General features: G+C 48.9%; 1 protein-coding gene across 2 annotated transcripts; it reads left to right on the top strand.

Moving 5' to 3' along the window:
• The first annotated feature begins 402 nt into the window (after window positions 1–402).
• POLR1E (RNA polymerase I subunit E) lies at window positions 403–21,803 on the top strand. 2 transcript variants are annotated; one of them, XR_012670949.1, is made up of 14 exons: window positions 403–548; window positions 717–820; window positions 4,319–4,395; window positions 7,152–7,237; window positions 7,991–8,046; window positions 8,443–8,587; window positions 10,329–10,436; window positions 10,923–11,019; window positions 11,872–12,005; window positions 13,185–13,266; window positions 14,900–15,031; window positions 17,543–17,716; window positions 19,305–19,356; window positions 19,880–21,803. XR_012670949.1 is itself a non-coding variant. In XM_075137209.1 (12 exons), the coding sequence occupies exons 1-12, from the start codon at window positions 488–490 to the stop codon at window positions 17,700–17,702; spliced, it is 1,242 nt and encodes a 413-aa protein (XP_074993310.1). In that variant the 5' UTR covers window positions 403–487; the 3' UTR covers window positions 17,703–17,933. The 2 variants fall into 2 exon arrangements, 1 of the variants encoding a protein (XP_074993310.1); XM_075137209.1 differs by lacking the exons at window positions 19,305–19,356; window positions 19,880–21,803 and having other exon boundaries at window positions 17,543–17,933.
• Window positions 21,804–25,921: the final 4,118 nt, after the last annotated feature.

Here is a 25,921-nt window from a genome sequence, read left to right as displayed (position 1 = left end):
TGCGGCCCCGTCCCCCTCTCCCGCGGCTCCGCCCCTACGGGCCCTGCGCTGCGGCGGCCGCGCCGCCGGCCGGAAATGACGCCATCACGCAGCGGCCCACTCGGCGCGGGCGGGGGGGGCAGCGTGGATCTGCCCACCCGACCGTCAACCAATCAGCGGTCTCATTACTGATAAGCAACGGCGCCCTCCTCCCCCTCTCCCCCCCCCCCCGACTCGGCAATAAACACAGCCGTGATTGGGCGGATCCCGCTTCCCTGGAGGCGCGGAGAGGCGCCCCCCGCTGGCTTGGCCGGGCCGCGCGGCCGGTGGCGGAGGAGCGGGCCCGGTGGCGGCAGTGATCCGCTTCACGCCGTGAGCGCTGCTGACTGCCGCCCCCCCGGGCGCCGAGGCCTCGCGTACAGCCCCCTCGGGGAGGCGGGCGGGGGGGGCTGCCCACCCCGTCCCGGGAGGAGCCTCCCTCCACCACCGCCCCTCGCCGCCCCGCGCCATGGCCGCCGCCACCTGGCGCTACCGCGGGGACCCCGAGGCGGAGCAGCCGGCAGTGCTGGGTGAGGCGGGGGCCGGGGCAGGTGCCGGGCCGGGCCGGGGGGCGCCGCGAGTCGGGCGGGGGCCGCGGACGGGAGCGCAGCGGGAGGCCTCCTCCGGCGGGGGCGGGGGCGGGGGGCGTGGGGCAGGTGGGCCGCCTGGACTTACGGCCTCTCCCCGCTGCTTTGCAGTGCAGTTCTCCAACGGCAGGCTGCGGCGGTCCGACTCCATGCGGTTCACTGTCTACCGAAACAGGGACACGGCCCATCCCCGGAAGAAGCACCGGAGGATCCTGGTAAGGGGCCGCCTGGCGAGCGCGCTCCTGCGGGCGCCTGCAGCCGGTCCTCGCGTTTGCAGCGTCGGCGGCAGCGGTAAGGGCGGCCGCGGGAGCCCGGAGCTGCGCCTGCCCCGAAACGGGCCGCGGCGGCGAGCGCAGCTCTGACACGATCCATGTGCCTGCGCCGTGGCCCGCCTTGTGACGAGGAGTGCTCCGCTGTAGCCTGGGCAGCTGCAGGGAACGTTGCACTGGGAGGCTGCAGCACCACAGCCTCCGTTAGAGATCAGGGTGAGAGCTACACCCAGACCCGTGCCAAGGACACATGAGTAATTCCCACCTTGGCAGGTGGTGATGGGTTTTCCCTCTTTTTTCCCCTTACGGCTGTGGTCATGGCAGCCCCTGCAAGTAGAAACTAGAAACCTCAGTCAGGCACACAGTCCTCGTGGTCCAGTTTCAGGGAGACTGCTGTTCCTCTTCAGGCTTCTGCCGGCTGCCTTGCATTACTGTATGGTGAGCAATGACTGGTGGGCTTCTGCCACAATGGAGGTGGGCATGATGGGGGTGACAGAACAGGTAAGCACTTAAAGTTCAGGGAAGTCCTGACCTGCGCAGGGGTGGGCAGGGGGAGAGCCGTTCCCTTACGCTGTAGAGCGCTCTGTGCTGGCAAGCCAGGCTCCCCGCTGAGGCCACCCACAGGTCTGTGGAGACCCACGAGGTGTTCTTGGACCCCAGAGAACCGGGTGCAGGTCCTGCCCTGCCAAGTATCAGCATGGTGGTTTCTGTGGAGTGTGTCAGGATCAGACCGTGCCCTCTCAGGCTTGCCATTGCAGGTTGCCTCTTGGGACAGAAAGGAACCTAAATAGTGCAATGTGGGGCATTTTGATTAATGATAGTGAGAGTGACATGTGAGAGTTAGTAATCTTTCCATCAGAACTGAATAGGTGCTTATTTGAAAAATTTTGATTGATACATGGTTGTGTATTCTCAGGCAAAGGCTGATTTACTGAAGTTGTGTGTGTTCGTGATTTATTTTAATAACCTAAGGGGAAAAAATGTTTGAAAATTAAAAGCTGTTACTTAACAACTAGTCAGGTCCGTCTGATCACAAAATCTGTTATGTTTACACAGTGAACACAGTGAATTCTTTACAAACGTCTGCTGGGCTGTGATATTATTGGCATCAAGGAGATGTGGTGGGATGGCTCTCATAACTGGAGTGTTGGAATGGAAGGATACAGGCTTTTTAGGAAGGACAGGCAGGGGAGACGAGGAGGGGGTGTCACGCTCTATGTCAATGACCAGCTGGAGTGCATGGAGCTCTGCCTAGGGATGGATGAGGAGGCAACCAAGAGCTTATGGGTCAGGATTAAAGACAGGGCAGGGACACGTGACATTATGGTGGAGGTCTGCTACAGGCCACCCAACCAGGAAGACCGAGCAAATGAGGCCCGCTATAGACACATAGGAGCAGCCTCACATTCACAAGCTGTGATCCTCGTGGGAGACTTCAACCACCCCGATATCTGTTGGAAGAACAACACGGCAGGGCATAAGCAATCTGAGAGGTTCTTGGAATGCGTCGATGATAACTTCCTTCTCCAAGTGATAGAGGAGCCAAGGAGGAGAGGTGCTATGCCGGGCCTTGTTCTCACCAACAAGGAGGGGCTGGTGAGGAATGTGAAGCTCAAGGGCAGCCTTGGCTGCAGTGACCATGAAATGGTGGAGTTCAGGATCCTTAGGGCACTGAGGAGGGTGCACAGCAAGCTCACTATCCCTGCTACTTCAGGAGAGCAGACTTTGGCCTCTTCAGGGATCTGCTTGGTAGAGTACCATGGAATAAAAGCCTGGATGGAAGAGGGGCCCAAGAAAGCTGGTTAATATTCAAGGATCACCTCCTCCAAGCTCAGGAGCGATACACCCCAACAAAGAGGAAGTCAGACAAAAACACCAGGAGGCCTGCATGGATGAACAAGTAGCTCCTGGACAAACTCAAACACGAAAAGGAAGCCTACAAAGAGTGGAAGCAAGGACAGGTAGCCTGGGAGGAATACAGAGAAATTGTCCGAGCAGCCAGGGATCAGGTTAGGAAAGCTAAAGCCCTGATAGAATTAAATCTGGCCAGGGATGTCAAGGGCAACAAGAAAAGCTTCTATAGGTACTTCGGTGATAAAAGGAAGACTAGGGAAAATGTGGGCCCTCTCTGGAAGGAAACAGGAGACCTGGTTACCCAGGATATGGAGAAGGCTGAGGTAGTCAATGACTTTTTTGCCTCAGTCTTCACCGGCAAGTGCTCAAGCCACAGCACCCAAGTCGCAGAAGGCAAAGGCAGGGACTGGGAGAATGAAGATCCGCCCACTGTAGGAGAAAATCAGGTTTGAGACTGTCTAAGGAACCAGAGGGTGCACAAGTCCATGGAACCTGATGAGATGCATCTGCGGGTCCTGAGGGAACTGGCGGATGAAGTTGCTAAGCCACTATCCATCATATTTGAGAAGTCGTGGGAGTGCAGTGAAGTTCCCTGATTGGAACTGACTGGAAAAGGGGAAACATAACCCCCATTTTTAAAAAGGGGAAAAAAGGAAGACCTGGGGAACTACAGGCTAGTCAGTCTCACCTCTGTGCCCGGCAAGATCATTCTGGAAACTATGCTAAGGCACATGGAAAATAAGGAGGTGATTGCTGACAGCCAACATGTCTTCACAAAGGGCAAATTGTGCCTGACAAATTTGGTGGCCTTTTACAACAGGGTTATAGTGTTGGTGGATAAGGGAGGAGCAACTGATGTCATCTGCCTGGACTTGTGCAAAGCATTTGACACTGTCCTGCACAACATCCTTGTCTCTAAATTGGAGAGACATGGATTTGACAGATGGACCGCTCAGCGGATAAGGAATTGGCTGGATGGTCGCACTCAAAGAGTTGCGGTCAATGGCTTGATGTCCAAATGGAGACCATTGACGAGTGGTGTTCCTCAAGGGTTGGTATTGGGACCAGCGCTGTTTAACATCTTTGTCGGTGACATGGACAGTGGGCTTGAGTGCACCCTCAGCAAGTTCGCTGACGACATCAAGCTGTGCGGTGTGGTCGACACGCTGGAGGGAAGGGATGCCATCCAGAGGGACCTTGACAGGCTTGAGAGGTGGGCCCGTGCGAACCTCATGAAGTTCAACAAGGCCAAGGGCAAGGTTCTGCACATGGGTCCTGCATGAGTTTGCTACACTGATAAACTCTAAATTATGATTGCTATAATTTCTTTGCAATGGTTCCTCATTTTCTGGCTCAGAGAAAGCTAAGGTAGAATTATATATCATGGGGTAGTTTCAGCTTCAAGGAACGTTCTCTGTCTTTTAAAGATTTTGACCTGATGCCCCAAAAGGGGCAAAGTGAAGTTTGCCTGCACAGGATTAGTGTCCGATGCCTGGGAATATAGAGCTTTGTGGCACCAGCGAAACTAAAGGGGATGCAGAGAAGGTTTTTCACAGCCCTGTGTTCAAGTAATTTTTCTTTGTTTTTCAGGTCTCAGAAACTGAAAGACTTTCATATGTGGGGAATAACTTCGGCAGCGGAGTTATGAAACGTAACTCCCTATGCAGGTATTGGTTGCTGGCAAAATGGGGGCAGGAACATGGAGGTGGAAGCAGAGGAATTGCTCAGGTGCAAAGTTCCTGGTAGCCTTTCTTAAAGCTGGCTCAGAAGTTCCCACTGAGGCCGTGATTTGAATCAAGAGGATTTTGACAGGAGACTCCAGCACCTGGCAGCTGCATTGTTTGTGCACATTACGTCCCTTTGGAAGTTGTGATGTCACATACAAATAGAGTGTATTTGAAAAGATCTTATGAAGGAAACGGTGACGAGATGATTTGACATAGCTGAAACCTAGGAATAACAGCTTTGTTATTAAGAAACTAAGAAATTAAGATTAAGGAATCGTCAAGATCATCTGCTGCTGCCCAGGAAACCCCTGGGTCATTAATCATCATTTAACTTCAGGGCCTCAGCACGATGCTGCTATGTGAATTAATAAGCTGTCTGTGCCACGCGCTGTAGAAGGAACCGTTGGTGAAATCACCAGCCTTCACACGTCCTGGTTTAAGAATGTGACCTTTGTAGCATTGGGGCAGATCCCACTGGCCTCCTAAGAAGTATTCTATATGTGAGATCTTTCTTGTTCTCTAATAGGAGAACCACCAAATGGGTGGAGAGCCCATGTGAAATCTTGCGTTGTTATACCAAAAGGTGTTTCTTTTCTCCTTTGATGCACATTACTGCTCCTACTAGCCTACAAAACGCTGAAATGCATGTAATGTGCATGTCGGGCTCTTGGTACCAAGTGCTCTGCTCGGTAGATCCACTCCAGTTGCCCTGCACGGTTTGCTTAGATAGCTCATCTCTCCTCTAGTTGGACTGCACTGACCTGATCATGTCTGACTAGTTAAAGTACAGGTGAGGTGAGGGAGTGAAGAGCAAACTGAGTTGTGTAAAACTGTTAGGCAGAGGAGGTGCTTTCAGATGTTAGTGCCCTGGTGGTCCTATGTTCTGAATACGACTTGACATTAGGAGGCATTTCTTTACAGAGGGGGTGGTCAAACACTGGAACAGGCTTCCTAGAGAAGTGGTCGATGCACCATGCCTGTCAGTGTTTAAGAGGCATTTGGACAATGCCCTCAATAATTTGCTTTAACTTTTGATCAGCCCTGAATTGGTCAGGCAGTTGGACTAGATGATCGTTGTAGGTTCCTTCCAACTGAAATACTCTATTCTATAATTCTGTAAAAGGAACTGGCTTCACCTCTGCAAATAGTCTGTCAAAACATGGTAATACTAATCTTTGTTCTTCTTTCTGAGAAGTGAAACCAGGAGAGCTGGACCTTCAGATGTAACAGTCTTCAGATTAAGATGCTGTAGCTGAAAAAAGGCACCAAGGGGCTTTTTCTTCTTGAGTTTGGAGAGATAAATTTAGTTTAATGAACATGTATGATTCAGGTATCAATGCAGTATTACTTCTAGGCAGATTTAGCGCTCCTATCTCTGAACACTTTACATTGCTAATTAAGAGATGGTTTTAGTGGCTTGAGTGGTTTTTGCCTGCACCTCTGGAGATCCTGAGCTATAGAAACTAACAAGGCAAGCTAACTGCTGATAGATGTTCAGCTTCAAGTATTAGCTTTGCATTAGGTGTGCATATGCCTCCAGAGATGCAGGCAAGGATCAGTTAAGTAATTTCTTGCTTTCTTTCAAGTTTTCCCACCCCATCCTTCTGTCTCTTTCCTCCCACATCTGCTTCAGCTGCATGCATGAGGATTTCCTCCAGTGGATCCATTCCCGTAGCTCTTGGCAGCTGTCAGCCTAAAACTGTGCACTCACAACTGCTTGTGTGTGTAACAGGGAGCAGAAACCATCTCTGAGCAAACAGCCCAGTTTATTCTGAGTGGAAAGTCAATGAGTCTGCCAAACCTCTGCTTTCTGGGACAGCAGAAACTGCCCAGAGATCCTTTCTGGCTAGTGGGGTGCTGTGATTCCCACCGTACTTGGGCAGCTCCTCTGAGAGCAGTTGCATAGAGAGTATTGCTCCCACTGCAACAAGCAGCCTGTTGTGCAAGCAGGTTTTGTCTTCAGAAAGTGTTTCTTGAGTTTCAGGAAGATGTGTTACGCAGCAGAGCAAGTTCAGGCATGAGTCAGAAGGGGTCATGTGGAATGAACTCTTCTGGCTGGATAAGAAACTGGTGCAGTTGATACCCTGATCAGCTTCAGCCAAGGGTGACATACAGCCTGTTCCTGGTGCGTCATGAGACATGGTGAGGAGCAGCACAAACCATTTGGGCTTGCCCCTTTGAAATGTGGGATGAAAAGGAATTTACCTAAGAGGAATTATCCTATTTTAGAGACAGCAAAGTCACATTTCTGAGAAGCTCTGAGGACTTAAAGTGACTTGTGCTAAGCAGAGAACTGGCCACAGGGAACCCAGGTTTTAAAAACACAGGAAACCGCATAGAAGCGCTAAGAAACCAAGGGTCCTGATGCATCAAAAAAGGCAAAAGAGAATATCAGCTACCACTCTGGCACCTACACTTTCTCTGTGCATTATGGAGCTAATTTAGTTGTCTTAAGACTTCTACATTTACTTAGAGAAACAAGTCTATATTTTTTTATATATATATATATATATATATAGTGCGTGCCTTGGAGGTAAGTTGTTTAATTATGACATTCTGAATTTGCTTGGAAAACTTGTATTTGCCAGACAAAACAATTGGCAGGGGATGGGGAATACACATGGCTCTGCACCATGTATTTTAAAACACTTCCACTGAACACTCTCTCACTAATCACTTGCCCCTGTTCTTCCCAGGTATTTTGTTGGTGTGTTAGACAAGGAGTCTGGGCAAATAGAAGTCTATAATGCTGAAATATTCAACATGCAGCCCTTACTGTCAGGTAGGAAGATACTGTGTTTAACCCCAGCACCAAAGGCACAGGATGCTAGACCTATGTATGCATTCAGCTATGGACTGCTTGGTTGCTGACAGCAGTGCTCTCTGTTGTCTCCCTGGCTGCTCTTTCTTCCTCATTTCTGCCTTATTGCCTCAGCATGGAGGAAGTAGGATACATTACACTCTCCTTCTAAGGCACTGCATGAAGTGAAAAACAGAGAGAGAAGAAAGCAAGGTGAAATTTAGGGTGGAATTAAGCAGAAAGCGTTATGGGTGGGAGGGTGGAAGTGCTGGAGTCAGTAACAAAGTTGTCACTGTTCAGAATAAGTGCAGCCTTGTCTAGGTATGCTTTGCTGAGGGAAGCCTGGAAATTGTCAGGTGAAGGGACTGGATCATTGAAAATCAAAAGAGCTTTTCTTTAGCAGAACTGCTTTCTATAACTGAACCCAGGAGGATAACCCAAAGAATACAATCTTTTGGGAGTTTATTTTTTCCCTGTGCAGCAGGACCTGGGTATTGCCGCAATCCGTGCATTACACTCATAGGCTTTATAGCAAAAATTGGCCTGCTTTTCCTTTTTTGTTCTAGGTACATACTTTTATATTCAGTGTGTTCTTTAATTGACAAAGTCCTATGGAGGAGATCTTGAAGTGTTGTGCCAAGTCTTTCAGTAATGGATTAGAGCTAAAGGGATACCGAATATGTATGCTGTCCTGGCTGCTGCGAGCCAAGCATACTAACTTTTGTTCTTTTATAGATAACTTAATACCTGACGACACGAAGGATTATCAGAATAAATCCTACAGGGAGAAGGTAAAGTTGAAACCCCATATTGTATTCTACTGTGATTATCCAGCTAACAGTGGCAGATGATATTTGTCTGAGACTGTGGTGTTTGGTTTACTGCAGGGTAAACCTGTGCAGGTTCAGCACTCTCTCTCTGCCTTGGAAGTCTATGAGACAGCGCATTATTAGTGCTTAACTTGGCAGTATTTTCATAATTATTTCAGACTTGATTACAATCCCAGTTACTTCCTGCCCCCTTGCAGATCAGCGCTTGTTCTATGGTTGGGTTGTGCCCAGTGAAATGTTTGAAGTTTTCTTAGAGAATGTGAATGTGGAACAAATGGTGGTTAGCTGAGTTTTCCTCTTAGATGCAAAGTGTCTTCAGTTCAACAGTGTGTTTTAATTTGCTTCTCTCTTGCACAGATGGATTTGTGCATTGAGGCCTTTGGTACCAGCAAGCAGAAGCGAGCTCTGAACACTAGGCGAATGAATGCAGTGGGCAATGATATTCTGAATACTGCTGTGACAAAAGCAGCAGCAAACATTATAGATGCAAAGGGAGTAACAGGTAAGAATATTGTCTCAGGGTTTAATGAAGGCAATCGGAAGTGCCTTTTTCTGTTTGTTCCTTGCCAAGTATGGTAGGAAGAAGAAAGGGGTTTTCTTCGAGTGGCCATGGAAGCAGCTGGTCTAACAGCTGAGAAGGGCACATGTGGGGAAACTCGCAAATCTTTCTGGTGGAAAAGGAACCACTTCCTTCTGATCCTGCTAGACTTGGTGTGGGAGTTGTCTGAATGAGGGAAGGTCCCTGTGGCATCAGTGTCCATCCCTGCCCATTGTTGGGAGCTCTTCTGGCAGTCCCTGGACATCAGTTTACTGGGATAAAGGCAGTACATTCACCTGGTCTGAACTGAGATGCTGAATATTTGTTAAGGTGAACTGTACCCGGCTTCACAGTGGCATATCTATGGAAAATGGTCCATTCTGTAAACCAGGTCACAGCCCCATCAAGTGCCGTCCCCAGTGCTGTTGTGAGCCAGGCTGATGGACTTAGGCTTCTGCTGTGGAGGAGCCTACAACAAAGAGGAGTTTGCTGTGGCCTTATTGTCACTACTGCAGGGAAAGTTCACTCCGAAGCATCACTCTGATGTGATGTTTCAAGGAGAGTTGATAACCCCCCTACTGAGTGCTGGTGAGGCTGCATCTGTATTATGTTGTCCAGCCTGTGCATCCCCTGCACCCCCACCCTGATCAAGAACGAGGTGGAGAAATGACAGAGGAGTCATGGCAGGGCAACAAAAACGGGCAGGGGCCTGGGGCACACAACTTACAAGGACAGGCAGAGGGAGTTGCACTTGGTTAGTCTGGCAAAGAGGAGGCCAAGGAGGATCTAACAGCAGCCCACGGTTACCTGAATGGCAGTCAAAGCCAAATCTTTCTTGGCAGTGCCAACAAGGGTCAACAACACAAGTTGCAGTGGTTCCTAGACCTTGAGAGGTCCACGTGCGAGACTGGGGGAACCTTCTTGCCTTGGGGGGTGGTGCAGCCCTGGGACAGGTCACAGAGAGGTGTGGAGTCACCATCCTTGGGGGTTTCCAAGCTTTGGCAGGACAAAGCCAGGGCTGCCCTGATCTAGTGCTGTAGACAGTCCTACTCCGAGCAGGAGGTTGGACAGGAGACCTTCAGAGCTCCTTTCCACCAGCACTTCTGGGATTCTGAGTTTCATTGGCTATGAATGGGAGAGATGTCTGTTGACTATAGAACCCGTCAGCTCTCATCTCTTGTGTTCCAGGTTGGACATTGACTGTGCTCTCAGAGCTGCTTTGTGCCAAATGGATGTCCAATGGAACCCAGGGTGCCAAAACCATATTCTGCTCACCCCGCAGGCAAGAGGTGCAGCAGCAGCCACTAGTTTGTCTTTGTGCACTTCTTCCCTAGATTTTTCTCTAGTCTGGAGTGGCTTTTCTAAATTTTAAGGAGCAGAAAGTTCTTGGTAGAAGTGATGACACCAGTCTAAAACCCGGTATGTTCAATACGTAGCAGGCATATCAAAAGCTCTCAGCCTTTCTGTGCCTACTGGAATGCTTTCTGTACAGTTAGCACCTACATGTGGCAGTAACGAAACAAAATAGGGAAGAGCTGTAGCATTTTCCTTACTACTGTCCCAAGTGAGATAAACTGAACTGGTGTTGACCCAAGAACCACCATTGAGTAGACTTGTGTTTAAAGGAAGGATTTGGGTTGTGGTCATGTTCTCTGTGTTTTTGTTTGCATGGTCCAAATACTCTCTTTCCTGCTTCCCTTCAAAGCTTTGATCCAGGATGTAGCCCAAGATGATGTACAGAACATCTCCATCTTCCTCCCACCGTGTAATGAAGATGCTGACAAACCAGAAAATGTTTACAAGTTTGAGGACAGTATCTTTTTCTGTGGCAGAGTGGTTTCCCAACGCCTGTAAGCCTCGATGCCAGTGGTCTGGCATGCGGGAGTGAGTGCTGCCAGGCATGTGAATGAGCTGAGCCTTCTGCCCTCACAAGCCAAAAGCTGAGAACAGGGACATGCTCTGTTGAGATTTTGGGGCCTGCAAGTCCTATATCCTGCCTCTTTCCTACAGAGAGCAGGATGCTGTGCCTCCCTGTTGGCAGAAGCTTGATTTGGAATAGTAATGAGGTCAGCCATGCAGGAGAAGTGACTTGTGGTTGAGCCACAGTCCTTTAGAGACCTTTGTTATTGGCCAGCTTCCTAATCTTGTCATTACATCCTGCCTATTTATAATTTCCTTCCCTCCTTCCCTGCCTCACACCTCCTAAAGCAAGAGTGGACAGAGCTTATCTTGGTGCGGGTAGTTCAGACCAGAAGGAAGAGAAAAGGCATGCTTGTTCTTTTCTTTAAAATCCTTCCAGTTCTGTCCCCAGCAGAGTATGAAGCATTGCGGGTTCCAGCAGCAGTCTTTGTTAACATCACTCCAGAAGAAATCACCAAGAAAACAGAGGATAAAAGGTAATGCTGCTGCAAACAGCCTTGTAATAGTCGAGGTGGGCCTGTGAAACTAGTTTTTTGATGGGGCAGGATGGCTCCTGCTGCCAGCTCCACAATACCCAGGCTGATTTTTTTCAGTGCAGAGGGAGGACATTTGATCCAAGCATGGCTGAGCAACACCTACCTTGGGGAATATGGGGTATAGTTTTACAGGTGAGGAAGTTGTGTGCACAGCAGTATGGCTGCCCTTTGGGGAACTCATTGCAGAGGAAGAGAGTGGAGAAATCCAAAGTGAGGTCTGAAGGCAGGTGCCTAGAAGGGGACCACAGAGCTGTGCTGAGCATGCTATGCCTGTAACTGGGCAGTGTCCCAGCCAAGTACTGACTTGCTGTGGGAGTTGCTGTGGCTTGGCAAGCTGACATGGATGTACACTTAGAGCTGTTAAGCCCTTGTGCTGAGGGGCTGAAGTGAGCAGGAAAAGCACAAACCACATCTCACTCACTCCCTGTGCTTCCTGTCTGCCTGTGCCAGAGTAGAAGTGTGTCTGTGTGCCATGTTCAGAGCCTGCAGTTTCTGCAGCGTGGGGACCTTATTAGTAGCTGCACACTGAAAACGGCTGGCTGAATATGGTGTGCTCACAAAGCAGCCTCCTGGGCTATCCTTTATAGGTGTCCAAGGAACTCTTCTTTTAGGGACATGGTGTAGTGGGCATGGTGGTGTTGGGTTGACGGTTGGACTCGATGATCTTAGAGGTCTTTTCCAACCTTAATGATTCTATGATTCTATGATTCTAACAGCTGAGCACTGAAGTCCTGATGATATAAACTGGTTCCTGGTTCTTTGAGCCTCACCTTCCCCCTCTTTCTCCTTCAGCCATTGCTCCTTTGTTTTAGAGGAGCTGAAGTTCCTGCCTGCTGATGAGAAAAGCAGAGATCACAAAGCCCGATGCCTCTGGTTCCTGGACACCCTTATTAAGTTCAGCTACCTGAAAGTGATCAAGAAGAAGCGTAAGAGAGTTTTCAGTTCCTCCACTTTTAAGCTGCCTGCTGAGACTTGGTTTGTAATTACTGCAGTAGAAAACAGTAAAGCTGCCCAGAACGGGCTGTGATCAAACAGCTAGCTGCAGCAGTTGCTTTCAGCCTGTTTCATACTGAGGTTGAGGATTTCCGTGTTGTTGAGAGTTGTTAGATTTGCGTCTGCTGGGAGATGTATGTGCAGTCCTTTTCAGTCCCTTCGTAACCACCGTGCATCAGGATGGCACCATGATATCCTCTTGGTAGGAGACAGGGTAGCTTAGATTGGAAATTTTGAGATTCTTTCTAGTTTATCGATAGTTCTGTACTTGTAAACGTCTTTTATATTTTCACACTTTAGTCCTAAGCCAAGAGGCTGGAAACTATCAGCTCTCTCCCTCATCCAGCCTCCATATTCCAGGTGCAAGAGGCATACAGTACACAGTACATTCTTTATATCTCCTTCTGTGCTTTTGAAACTTGTTAGCTCCATGTGTGGATCACAATGACCATACGTCTTTTGTCTTCAGGATCTTTCTTTAAAATGGCAGGAACTGCTGTTCTCAAAAGCACTGCACAAAATATTTTGGTTGAAATTTTCAAGTCTTGCCCTCCTCCATAGAACTTGTGTATCTGAGTCTCCTTGTCAGTGCTGAAAATGTCATTGTTAGCATTTTCAATGGCAGCGGTGTGGTGGAGGAAGAAATGGCAAGCTTGTCCATAAATATCTTCCTGCATTGCTGGAGACACAGGAGTCGCCCTGTAGGATTTAGTCAAGGAGGATGTGGAAATGTCTAGTCTTGGTGCTAATAGGAATTTGTTAGTGTAGTTTCTGTTTTAATAATATTTTGTGACAGGACCATATATTAAAAGGCAAGAATCTATTAAAAGGAATATATGTGTAGGCACACACGCATGCATTTTAGGTTGTGTAGTATTGAAGCGGGAGATCCCATTTGTAAAGAAAATAAAAGCTGTTAGGAGCCTCTCTCTGACCTGAAAAATGATGAGACCTAGAAATCAAGTGCCCAGGTTCCTTTTAGGTTCTCTATTTTCCTGGGAAAAGGCCATAAATGTCATGGTAATAAATGTGCTAATATGATAGCTGCAGATGGGCAGTACAAGGAAGGATATGTGTTTCTCATTGCACTGCAAAATGCCTTTCTGTCCTAGATCCAATGGGTCCTGAATGCCCACACATTATTAGCAGGAAACTCATGAAGAATTTCACTTCACTGACCTACAACAATGGCAGGTAAGGAACTATGTTTGCTTTGATGTTCTTAAGGCAGAGATATACAGCAGAGTTCAGCTTGAAGGGCTATGGACACATTATCAGGAAACCTCCTACCAAAATGGAAGATGGCAGTAGCTTTTCTTGCTTCACACCCCTGGCCCTCTAGAACACTGGGTTGTGGCTGGTGATAGTCCATTTTAGACAAAGCAGGTCTAAAACGTGAGTGGGAGAAGTAGGATCATGTGTGCAAAAGCAAGCCTGCACCTGTGGATTTAGCTAGCATGACCAACTGGGTGCCCAGCCATCTGCCTGACATTTCTGGATACAGGATGGCAGAATGGGTGCTTGCTTTTCAGCTGACTCTTGACTGTGCAGCTGAACAGGCAGCTGTCCGCATGTACATTTTCACTGTGAACCAAGGCAGCTGACGGATGTGTCAGCTCTTCTACCATCCCAGAGTGGGTCAGGACAGAGGTCGTGCAGTGGCTAAATAATGGTGCTTTATTTATACTCACATAGTTTAATTAGCATAACAGCGGCACTTTTACATGAACCTAGACCTGATTTGACTTGTTTGGATTCTCCATTGAAACCTACACAGACAAAATTCCGTAAAGATTTGCACTGGTTAACTCACGCTGGGATGATACCCATGCCATTGCACTCATATGTTTACAGGCCAAAGAGTTCTGCCTAAGCTCGGGGCAGAGCATTTTTTTCCCGGGCATTGCCCCACCAGCAGTGACAAAGTTTGGTATAGTGAGGTAGGGTCTGGTCCTGCCATGGAGATCAGCCAGGAGAAGCCACCACCCCATGACTGGAGCAGAGGCTGGGAAGCTACTGCAAGATCCTCCTTTCCAGCAGTGTCAGAGCCACTTGTGTGGTGCTGAGTGCTGTCTCACTGCAGGGAGGGCCTCAGGCAGCTGTTGGAGACTGCCTTTGACCAGGTGGCCCTTGGCTGCAACCTTAGGAAGGATACTGCTTACTACTACGCAGTTATAAATCTAGATAAATGTTTTCAGCAGTCATGTTGAGTGGAAGCACCAAAATGCAGGCAAGAGTGAATAGTATCCTCATTCTTGCCACAGTGCCTTCCCCACACTCGGGGAGCCAACAGCCTCTCTGCCTGGAATGCTGATGCTTAGCTATAGCACAGCTGCACTGCTGTTGTTAATCTGACATTAGCAGAGAATTTGAGTCCAAATAGGCCAGCTTTTGTCTGAAGGCTCAAACCAGTGACAAGGGAGGATTGCCAGCCAGGGATCCATTTTGTGTGGATTGTGTATTTGAGGTGCCATTAGTAGTTACTCTGAATGCCCTCAGAACAGCTTCCCTTTGTTCTCCTCTTGCAAGGGACCAGCCTGCCAAAGAGACTGATGTGCCATTAGTTGGTGATTTTATCAAGACTGCATAGTGATAAACAACCCCAGGGGCCTGCACTTCTGAACAGAAACAGGAGCATATGGGGAGGACAAAGAAGCCTGTTAGGCCCCTCTGATCAGAGGTCTCTCTTGCTTTGAGCTCTTTTTCGGTGCCTAGGAAAAGTTAGTCGTGTCTAACTGGGGCTCCAGTTTTGTCTGCACCTCATGGGAGTTGTGTTTTGGATTCACTGACACTCCACATCTCATGTGTTCTCCCTCTTGCCATGCAGTGTCCAGAATTTAATCTCTGCATCAATGAAGGCTAAAATCACAGCATACGTCATTGCATTGGCTCTGCACATTAACAACTTTCAAATAGACCTCACCAATCTGCAGAATGACATGAAGCTCCAAGAAAGCAGGTGAGTTGTCTTGTTTGTTCATACCTGCTGAGATATGCTGTGATCCTCCTACAAAGAGTCCCTGGGGAGAGAGCTCTGGAGCCTCTCTGGCACCTGAGTAGTGCAGTGATACCTTTTAGTGAGTCCCTTTTGTTGTAATTGAACTGCCTTTTATGACTGTGTTTAAGCTTTATTTTGAAGCCCTGACGCTTGTAAAGGAGGGTGGTTATACATCTCAAACTTTGAAAGGGCACTTGTCGCAAAGAGGTCCTCAGGTACATCAAGAGGCTCTTCAGCTATTCTGCAGTGAAGGAAACTGAGGCAGGCAGCACCAAAATGGGCAGCCAGGGCAGATTCCAGGACAAGACCTATCCACTGCCACCCAGCCCCGTTTCTTGCCTGACAAATCACATCACTCTTCACCTTCCTGTTGTCTGTGCCCATTCTTCCTGCAGAGCTCCAGTTCCTGTTAGGTACCAGTCTGGCTGTAAGCACAGGTTTGCAGATGACTGCAATAGGAAAACTAGAAATGGGGATTATTTTCTCACAATTGCACTGTGAGTGTGTACTTTACATGGTGTTTACATGGAGGATTCTCAGGCACCTAAAATTTACCCACTCTGGGCTTGGCACCGAGAAGATTGGTTTTGTTTCTAAAATACTGATGGACTTGGACTTTTCAGCAAAGCATCATGGGGAGAGGTTGTAGGGAGAACTGCTGGCCAAATCAGGCCAGTGAAGGTGAATGGGTAGAAAACATCTTGCAGAATAAGCTTCAGGGCAAACAACCCTTGCTGTGTTAGCTTTTGGGGGCAGTTGTTCTCTAGATTTTAATTTTCCATGGAAGAACACAGAAGGGTCGTGTACCTGCTGTTAGCTGCAAGACTCGTTTTTCCCAGCAGGTGTCAGCAGGAGCCTCCTGCCAGCTCCTCCAGCTCTGGGAGCTGTTTGCACTGTACTGCCTCTGGCCCCTGCAGAATAAATCAGGAATCGAGCAGTTCTGATCAGCCAGTCGACTATGCTTGCTGGGAAGTCTGTTCTGTAGGAATGGTGACGCCAAGGACATGTGCTGCCTAACTCAGTCACATTGGTCTTTCTTAACAGGATTGCTTAGAGGTCATGTGGCTGGGTAGAAACTGCAGAAGGACACAAACCCTTCACTGCAACTGAGAAAAACGTTGTGGACTATCCTGGGGTTTCTGGCTGAGGGATGTAATGTTAAGGTCTGGTAATAACTGGAAGTTATCAGAGCCCTTAGTGACCTCTTGGTTTTGCAAGCTCCCTAGTCAGCCTTGATGGAATGACTTCTGATTTTGCCCCCAGTTATGCTCTTTATTCTTTGATGGGTAGTAGTGGGTTTAACAGCAGTGTTTGCTGTTGATTTCCATCCATTTTTTCTTTCTTTTTTTTTTCCTTTTTGGAACTAAGCTTTTTAAGGAAGCCATGTTGGTTTTCGCAGTTGACGCCCAGGTTTTGTTCTTAACTGCTGGACTGGAGCTGGGAACACAGAACATAGGATGTTGTTGAGAAAGGGGTGGAGGAGGTTGCGACCTATTGGAAAAATTGAGGAGAGACACGTTGAAGAGAAACACATTATCCACAGAACAGGACAGGGTGGGAGAGAGATACTAAAGAGCGTGGCTGAACAGTCACTAACGGGGCTACCTGACCCCTTCCCAGACAGCATTAACAAGCTGCCTACTGAGCTGATGTCTGCATGCTGGGAGACTTCCCAGCAAGCACAGTGGACTGGCTGATTGGAACTGCTGTCATCATCCCACTTGATGGGATGATCCTTGCTTGGAGTGGGAGGTTTGACTGAAGAACCCTTCCCAACTGAATCTCTTTGTTTCAAGATAATAAAGCCAGCTGGGAGGATTCTGGGACTTCTTCTGGTGTTCTCAGGACCCTAGCTGAGGCCAGGACACCTGTTTCCCTGCTAGCTTCCCTTCGGATGCACTTTGTTCTCTCTGTTTGACAAGCCTCCAGGTGTGTTCTGGCTTGTGTAGGGTGAAGAGCTTGGGCAAGAAGGTGTGTCTCCAACAAACCCCTCTTTTTACAGCTAAGGATGCTGAATTTCAGTGGCTAAGAGGAGATGCTCTTGCTGTACTAGGTTCCATTCATCGTACCACGCATGGTAGATGAGTGCACTGGGAAGTAAACATCGGCTGCCAGCAGCAGCAGTGGAACACAAATAACACCTGTTCTCTTCTTCGTAGGGAAGTGGAGAGCAGCATTATTTTTTCTCAAGTCAGCTGGCCATTGAGTAAGGCAGTCTGGGTTTATAATGCTCTCCAAGGTGGTGGTGCACAGCTCAGTAGCATTCTAGCCTCTTCAGGAAGGCTTTTCCTTGTAGCCTTTGAATACTTCCAACTTCTGGCTCCATGGTATCCTTGAGATGCAGAGAATGCATCCTGCTTGCTGCCAGGTGCCTCCTGGCTTCTCCCTTGATGCAAAAGGCTGTTGATCTTGTGTCATGCTACAGAAGACCTGTGTGCCCCACTGACACAGTATTTCTCTGGTGTTTTCCAGGATGATGGACATCGCAAAGGCCATGAGGTTGAAGGTCTCCAAGGCAAAGGGGCTGCCGGGACTTGAGAATGATCAGAACCACAAGCTGGGCACTCTCTCTATCCCCTTGCCTGTGCAGAAGGCATCAGGGAACCAACGGAAGCGCAAGAAAATGAACTAAAATGTCTCTGTGAGGTCTGAGCAGGGGCAAAACAGTTCCTTTCTCAACTGCCGTTCTGTACACAGAACATCATGGCGACGCTTTTGTCTGTTGGATTTGGCTGTCCAGCATCAGCACATGAAACCCTATCTCAAGGCTGGGCTGGAACAGATGCTTTTTTTTAAACTGCTTTTTTTTTCTATTTATGTAGAAAAAGCTATAATAAAACATCTCTCTTTTTTCCTATCTCTATGAAGGGAGAAGGGTGTAGGTTTGCTGGAGCAAATGAATGTGGTTTGAAACTGCAGGTCCTCCCCTGACTACTGTCTGGTTGGTTCTGGCAGTGACCTGTCGGCTCATGGCCCATTTTACCCCTTTTTCACACGTGCAGAGTAGAAAGCATAGAAAGAGACAGAGTAGCAAAGCATTAGTGACACGCAAAATTGGCTCTGTGTATGTTTGTTTCTCCAGAGTTTCAGTGTAATTCTCTGTTGAAAAAGTGTAAGTATGCAACAGAGAAAATATTTCTACCACTTTCCTTATCCTGGCATCTTGCCTGGAGGAGGGAGAATTCTGCTGGCTCAGAGCTGTTATCATCTTCTGAAAGGGTGATCAGTTTGAATCCACAGCTGGATTCCCAGTCCTTGGGAGAGAGACTTCTGTGTTAGTTTCTCTGTATTTTCACTCTAGTCCTGGCCTGTAAGCCTCATTGCAGATGTTTACTAAGCAAGTAATGTAAATTCCAGTAATGTAAATTCCACAGCCTCCCTGGGCACTGTGCCAGTGCTTCGTCACCCTCACAGTAAAAAAGCATTTCCTGATGTTCAGAAGGAGCCTCCTGCGTTTCAGTGTGTGCACATTGCCTCTGGTCCTCTCAGTGGGCACCACTGGAAAGAGCCTGGCTCGTCCTCTTTGCACCCTCCCTTCAGGTATTTATAGACGTCGATGAGATCCCCCTGAGCCTTCTCTGCTCCAGGCTGAACAGTCCCAGCTCTCTCAACCTTTCCCCGTAGAAGTGATGCTCCAGTCCCTTCAGCCTGTTAGTTGCCCTTTATTGGACTCTCTCCAGTATGTCCGTGTCTCTGTTGTACTGGGGAGCCCAGAACAGGACACAGTACTCCAGGTATGCCCTCACCAGTGCTGAGCAGAGGGAAAGGATCACCTCCCTCAACCTGCTAGAGATGGTCCTCCTAATGCTGCCCAGGACTCCATTAGCCTCTGCTGCAAGGGCGCATTGCTGACTTATGTTCAACTTGGTGTCCACCAGGAACCCCAAGTCCCTTTCTGCCAAGCTGCTTTCTGGCTCGGCAGCCCCCAGGAGGTCTAGCTGGTGCATGGGGTTGCTCCTCCTCAGGAGCAGGACTCTGCACTTCCCCATGTTAAACTTTGGAAGCTTCTGACCTACCCAGCCTTTGTTCTCAAGTCTTCACTAGAGTGAATTTGCTCAGGGAGCTGATCTGGCTGAAACTACTTTTTGTGGGTTTTTTTAATTCTCATTGGGATCTGGTCTTCTGCATATCAAAGCCAGCAGCTCTGACTTAGATGGGTATAAAGCACTATTCTGAGATACATAATTAGTTTATTATCTCTATCTAATTCTAGCTCATTGCTGCTGTGTTTCAGATGGTTGATACGGGCATGAGAAGGGAAGCTGACATGGATCACCCTGACAATGGGGTGACTGTCCCCCAGTTTTGGCTGGGATAGAGTTAATTTTCGTCCTAGTAGCTGGTATAGTGCTGTGCTTTGGGTTTAGTATGAGAATAATGTTGATAACACTGATGTTTTAGTTGTTGCTAAGTAGTGTTTACATAGTCAAGGACTTTTCAGCTTCTCATGCTCTGCCAGGTACACAAGAAACTGGGAGGGGACACAACCAGGACAGCTGACCCCAACTGACCCAACTGTCATACTATATGACATCATGCTCAGCACATAAACCTGGGGGAAGAAGAAGGAAGGGGGGACGTTCAGAGTGATGGTGTTTGTCTTCCCAAGTAACCATTACACGTGATGGAGCCCTGCTTTCCTGGAGATGGCTGAACACCTGCCTGCCAGTGGGAAGGAGTGAAGGAATTCCTGGTTTTGCTTTCCTTGCGTGCGTGGCTCTTGCTTTCCCTCAGAGATGTTTTGGGGAGAGGAATTATCGTTTGTCTCTTATGGGTCCAGCATCTACTCTCCTCAAGCTTTGCTCAATGCCATGGGTTTTTGGATGAAAGATTAACTGCTGTTGCAAAGCTGCTGCTGCGTGCCAAGGCGAGCAGAGTAGAAAGCAGAGGTGGTTGCCTGACCAATCGAGCAAGAAGTGATGCTCTTTTCCATGATTTGGAGCCACTTGCAGCAGAGATGAGGATGTTAATAGCCTCTCTTGACATCACTGCTGTGTGCAGCAGAGTCTCTTCTGACTGCATCTGAGAGCAGCACCCCTGATTCAGGGAAAATGAGTGCTAATTTAGTCCAAATGGGAGAATGACTCATCTGCAATGTGTCTCACTGTTAGCCACTGCACTTTGGAAAGCAGCTATTTGCCTTCCCGATAACACGGTAGAGTTAGTCACTATATGGAAAAAAGTGCCAAGGCTGGGATGTAGCAGTGGGAGAGGGGGACCTGAGATCCTGTCATGGGGCCAGAGAGATGCCCCCTGGCGCTGGGCAGTCCCCACTGAAGCAGGCAGGACAGGGCTGCAGGTAGGTCCCATGAAGAGGACTCTTATCAGGTGTGAACCACAGTAAGATGTAGGTAGCCTAGAGAGACTCGGAGGCCCCAGTCAAATACTCTCATCCGTGTCTGCATCACAGAGAGGGGAATGTGAGTACATGGTTCGATCCCTGGGAGACAAAAGGAAAGGTTGAAAGGAGAAATCCAGTAGCAGTGTGGAAAGATGCATTGCTGATAATGAGGAGAGGTATTCTAAGACTCTGCTCAACTTTCCGGGGTAACCTTACTCGAGAGCACATCCTGGACATTGAGAGTGCAAAAGACACTGGGAGAGAGGCCATGCACTTCTCTCCAGAGGCAAGTTTCCAGGCTGCTCTGTGGGAGACTGGTGGGCATGGCAGCCACAGGTTAGAGAATGCTAGCCTTGCCAGAGCACGGTGGCACCAGGACAGGCTGCCCAGAAGCAGGAGGGCTACGGCCACAGCTTTCCTTGGACGGCCACTAAACAGCTCTGAGCCGACCACACCACACCTGCCCACAGCTGCTGCCTTAGCAAGCATGTGCCCTAGCCAGGCAGCGTCGGCATGCCTGAGCCAGCACAGAAGGAGATGAGGCAGGAACTACAACAGGTTGCATTGTTGGGAGCATATTCCCATGGGAGCAGGGTGGCTCCCACGGCTGCCTGGGGGGGTGACCAGAAGCTCTCCCCGTTGCTCCTCTGCCACCACCCCAAGATCATTCCAGTACTTCGCTAGCGTATAAACAACATTGTAGTCCTCTTGATAAGGTGTCTGGCCACCAGATAAAAGGTTCCACAAAATAGGCTGGGTGCAGGGTCTTTCTCACACCTATGAGTGTAGGACAGTGTTGGGTTGGAGTCAGCTTCTCTCGGCGATGTTGACATATTGTCTCACAACTGGTTCCTGCACAGCAGGAGGACAGGCACAGCAGCGAGGGAGGCACTCAGCTTTTGCCAGTGCTGCCTTTCTGGAAACAATGAGCTCTAATTAACTTATGAGCAGACAAATGCGCTCTTTGAGCAAAGCAAAACGCAAGGTCTGTGCTGTGCCAAGAAGTGCCTGTGCAGGTCATGTACAGGCACTAGCTTTGCACAATGTTCAGATGGTCAAAAAGCCAGCAGAGCTCCAGATTGTGCCATCAGCAAGCTGCTGGGTCAGGGTGGCTGGGGGGCTGTTGTCACAATGAGCGCTTGAATTAGGGGTTTGCACAAGTACAGCAGCACCCCACGCTACTGCCATTGCAGACGACACCAAGTTGGGGGAGAGTGTTGATCTGCTGGAGGGTAGGAAGGCTCTGCAGAGGGACCTGGACAGGCTGGATCGATGGGCCGAGGCCAATGTATGAGGTTCAACAAGGCCAAGTGCCGGGTCCTGCACTTCAGCCACAACAACCCCAGGCAACGCTACAGGCTTGGGGAAGAGTGGCTGGAAAGCTGCCCAGAGGAAAAGGACCTGGGGGTGCCGATTGACAGCCGGCTGAACATGAGCCGGCAGTGTGCTCAGGTGGCCAAGAAGGCCAACGGCATCCTGGCCTGTATCAGAAATAGTGTGGCCAGCAGGAGCAGGGAGGTGATCGTGCCCCTGTACTCGGCACTGGTGAGGCCGCACCTCGAATGCTGTGTTCAGTTTTGGGCCCCTCACCACAAGAAGGACATGGAGGTGCTGGAGCATGTCCAGAGGAGGGCAACGAAGCTGGTGAAGGGCCTGGAGCACAAGTCTTATGAGGAGCAGCTGAGGGAACTGGGACTGTTTAGCCTGGAGAAGAGGAGGCTGAGGGGAGACCTCATCGTGCTCTACAACTACCTAAAGGGAGGTTGTAGCGAGGTGGGGGTCGGTCTCTTCTCCCAAGTAGCTAGCGATAGGACGAGAGGAAATGGCCTCAAGTTGCGCCAAGGAAGGTTTAGATTGGACATTAGGAGAAATTTCTTTACTGAAAGAGTGGTCAGGCCTTGGAACAGGCTGCCCAGGGAAGTGGTTGAGTCACCATCCCTGGAGGTATTTAAAAGGCGTGTAGATGAGGCGCTTAGGGACATGGTGTAGTGGGTATGGTGGTGTTGGGTTGATGGTTGGACTTGATGATCTTAGAGGTCTTTTCCAACCTTAATGATTCTATGATTCTGTGATTCTATGATTATGCTCTATAACCTATCCCCTGTAATATAAGAACATGAAATATTTTATGATTAGTGAATACCACTGAAAATTAATTAATGAATGCGCACTGAATTCTCTCCACACAAGGAGAGAGTAATATTTTCTCACTTTGTGTTTGAAAGTCCTAACTGTACTGACCAGTCAGGGTCTCAAGCACATTTAACTTAAAATTGAAAGATTAATTGGGAAAGCAAACTTAATTTTCGCTTTCCTTGTGAAGATTAAGTCAGTATGAACATTTGGATTTTTTCCATAGTGATTGATAGTATAAATATTAACATTTCAAGACACTATTTGAACTCCACATTCAGCTCAACCTGTTGAAAGTTTAAGGATACATGATCACGTGACCTCTTCCAGGTCTTACTCCATATATTGAAATTAACTGCTTACTCATATTCTGCTATGTGAAGTGTGTTAAACTATATGTATTTTGTGAGCAATTTTCTGTATGTCTGCTTGACAGCATGTGGATCCTCCACGGTGCATTTTGTTGCCCCAAAGTGCAAAAAGCACAGAATGAAAAGGATATTAAAGCTGTTGTAAAGATCCCAGATCTCACTGTTTTTTGTTTGTTTGGGTTTTTTGGGGTCTGGCTGATGGAATTCAGAAGCTTCTGAGAAGCGCCTGAACACAGATGTTCTCCTAAACCCCAGGGTTCAGGCCACTGCAGGCAGCCCCAGGCATTACAGGTGCCCCATCTTATTTTTTAGATTTTTAACATTGGCTTAGACGTATGTGCAAGTTCAGCCCACTCCATCTTCTGTGTGCCAGAAAAGTCTGTGCCTCCACATCTATTGCAATTGTGCTATGTTTTTCCCTACAGGCATTTTCAGAGTAGTACTGAACATTTCCAGGTGCTTCTGCCAGCATGCCAACCTTCTGGCAACTTTCAGTATAAACACACCACCATGATCTTTGTCTGTGCCAGCAGCCTGGCTCTGCCTTGACTCGTGCAGCCCACCCTTCCTCTCCCAATTCTCCCATCTCCCCAAGGTCATGCCCCCCACACATCAAGGCTGTGGATCCGTGCCTTTGTACGTGAGGCAGGCAGTACTGCAGAGACAGCTTCACGGAGTCTGGGACTTCAGGTTCGTGCCCTGCAGCATGAATTTGGGTTCTCGCATTCTTCCCACCGATCCCTGCTACCAACCTGTGCATTTGTTCCTCTCCTGCTGCTTATCTCCTGCTGCTTACCAAGTGACTTTTACAGGCATATTCTGTATTGGCATCTCTCCCACTACCACTGCCAGCTTCTTCTACTGCTTGACTCTACTCCTGCTCCAGGACCATCTGTCAAGCAAACCAACCCTGTTATATCAGCTGGAGGGTGGGTCTCAGCTAGGAGCTACAAGCCTTCCTTCCCTGAAGTTTGTCTCCTCCTGAGTAGTACCACCACGGCAGGGACTGTCTGCAATGCCCTAGTGGGTTTCATCTTCCCATTTCTCTAAGTCTACTTCAGCTCAGCCATGTTCATCTCAGGAGACTACCCCATTCCTGGCTCTCCTTGTGCTGCACGTCTCTTCCCACTCTACCCAGGGAACGGCGACCGGCAGTTCATGCCTCAGATGCACTGGTCTCTGAAGGCTTGTGATAGGTCAGCTTTGCATTTATCCTGAGGCAAACCAGGCCTTTGGCCAACTCACTGACCAAAATAAAACAGGCAGTCCTTTAATGGTAAAAGCTTTTCTTTGGTGGTGGTTCAAGACGACTCCAGACTGTACAGCCAGAATTAATATATGTATATATATACAGCTAGGGATGGAGATTTGCCAACTTGTAATGTTGTCGCTTACCTCTGGTTTTAAACCCACTCCTGAGCATACGAAACACTCCAGGCTTTGGCACACGCTGTGTGCTTGCCAAGTGCCCGTCCCTGCCAGGTGGGCAGGGTTGCATCCCACCGCTTTGCAGTGCAACAAGCCCCTTCCAAGAGGGTTGCCGCAAAAGCCACTCTGAAAAACGTCACTCAGTTTGGAAAGCAACTCAGTTACTAAAATGTAGACAACTTTTAAAATATAGCATTTTATTTATGGCAGACAGTTTTCCTGAAATTATAGAAAATAGTACTTCTCCATTTAAAAGCAAAAAAAAAGTGGATTGGGTCTTCTTACAGCATCCGTCTGCAGGGAAGCAGCAGACAACATCAGACTATGCAACACAGTTATGCCAGCTCATACCAGAGGAAAAACCTGTCTGGACAGCTTGTTATGTGAATGAGACAGAGAAAATCCAACTGGGAACCCTCTGCCAGTTTCAGGCAGGGGGATGACAAGGCAGAAATGGCTAACTGGTCATGCGAGGTTACAGCATGCAAGGCTCCATCTCCCTGTAGCAAGAGCCCTGAACCCCAGGGGACGGCAGAGGTTTGCCAGTGACACCCTCAGAGCCATGAGCCGCTGCCCAGCTCCTCCCAGTGCCAGGGGGAGCTCAGCCCCATGAGCTGGGGGACACCCACCTTCTCCTGAGCACCACAGACCCAGGTATCACTGCCAGGGGTATGGGAAATGCTACAGGGTGCAGGGGAAGAACATTCCAGGATCGCACAATGCTTATTGCAGGATGCCCAGAAGAGGAACTAAATGTGAGGAAACACAGGGATCAAGGTGGTTTGGGGAAGAACAAACATGGGAAAACAGAGGGATAAGGGGATAAAAAGTAGTCCATTGTGTAAACAGGTGGCTGGTGGCCAAGGACAGATGCTGGTCTGGCCATGCCTGTGTCTGACGAGCAGTGTCTGTCCTGTCCGCTCACCAAATGCTGTTTCTAACTCTTCCCAGGGTGAGGACTCTCCCTTCAGTGTGGATGCCAGCATCGGTGGTGTGGGGGGGGCTGCGCGGGGCTGCTACTAACAAGGATGTGAAGTGGTATGGGAGCCCAGGCACTCTGTCTGCCTGCCTGTCTGTCTCTGTGTGTCTGTCTGCCTGTCTGTTGAGAGAGGCCTGAAGTCCCTGGGGGCTCATATGTCCTGGTGCCAGAAACTGCGGAGACTGGGACCCAGGGGCAGGCACTGGGCAGACAGCGTCTGAGCCCAGTTGCTGGAGGGACCTACACTGCACATATGTATATCTGTGCGCACGTCTGTTTGCGTTGATCTGTGTGCCCCTTCTGGGTCAGAATCAGCACAAACAGAAATTGAGCAAGACCACACAGGACGTATTGTCAGCCTCTGATTCTTCTGGCACAAACGCAGATGGTCACTGACAAAGCAGCTTCAAAGCAAGTGATTCCCAAATAAATAATGCCACAGGCCCCATGAGAAGAGAGGTTTGTCCAAAGCTCAGGCTGGGGACACCCAGCCAGGCACACCAGTGGTCCTGCCAGGAGTGCATTTCATCTAAGGAACTGCTCGCTTGTAAATTACCCCAGCAGTGATTTCAGTAGGCAAAGAGGAAGAAATTAACGGC

This window comes from Calonectris borealis, chromosome Z (assembly GCF_964195595.1).
Source record: "Calonectris borealis chromosome Z, bCalBor7.hap1.2, whole genome shotgun sequence".
Classification (NCBI taxonomy): Eukaryota; Metazoa; Chordata; class Aves; order Procellariiformes; family Procellariidae; genus Calonectris; species Calonectris borealis.
This window is presented reverse-complemented; position numbering and strand designations above follow the sequence as displayed.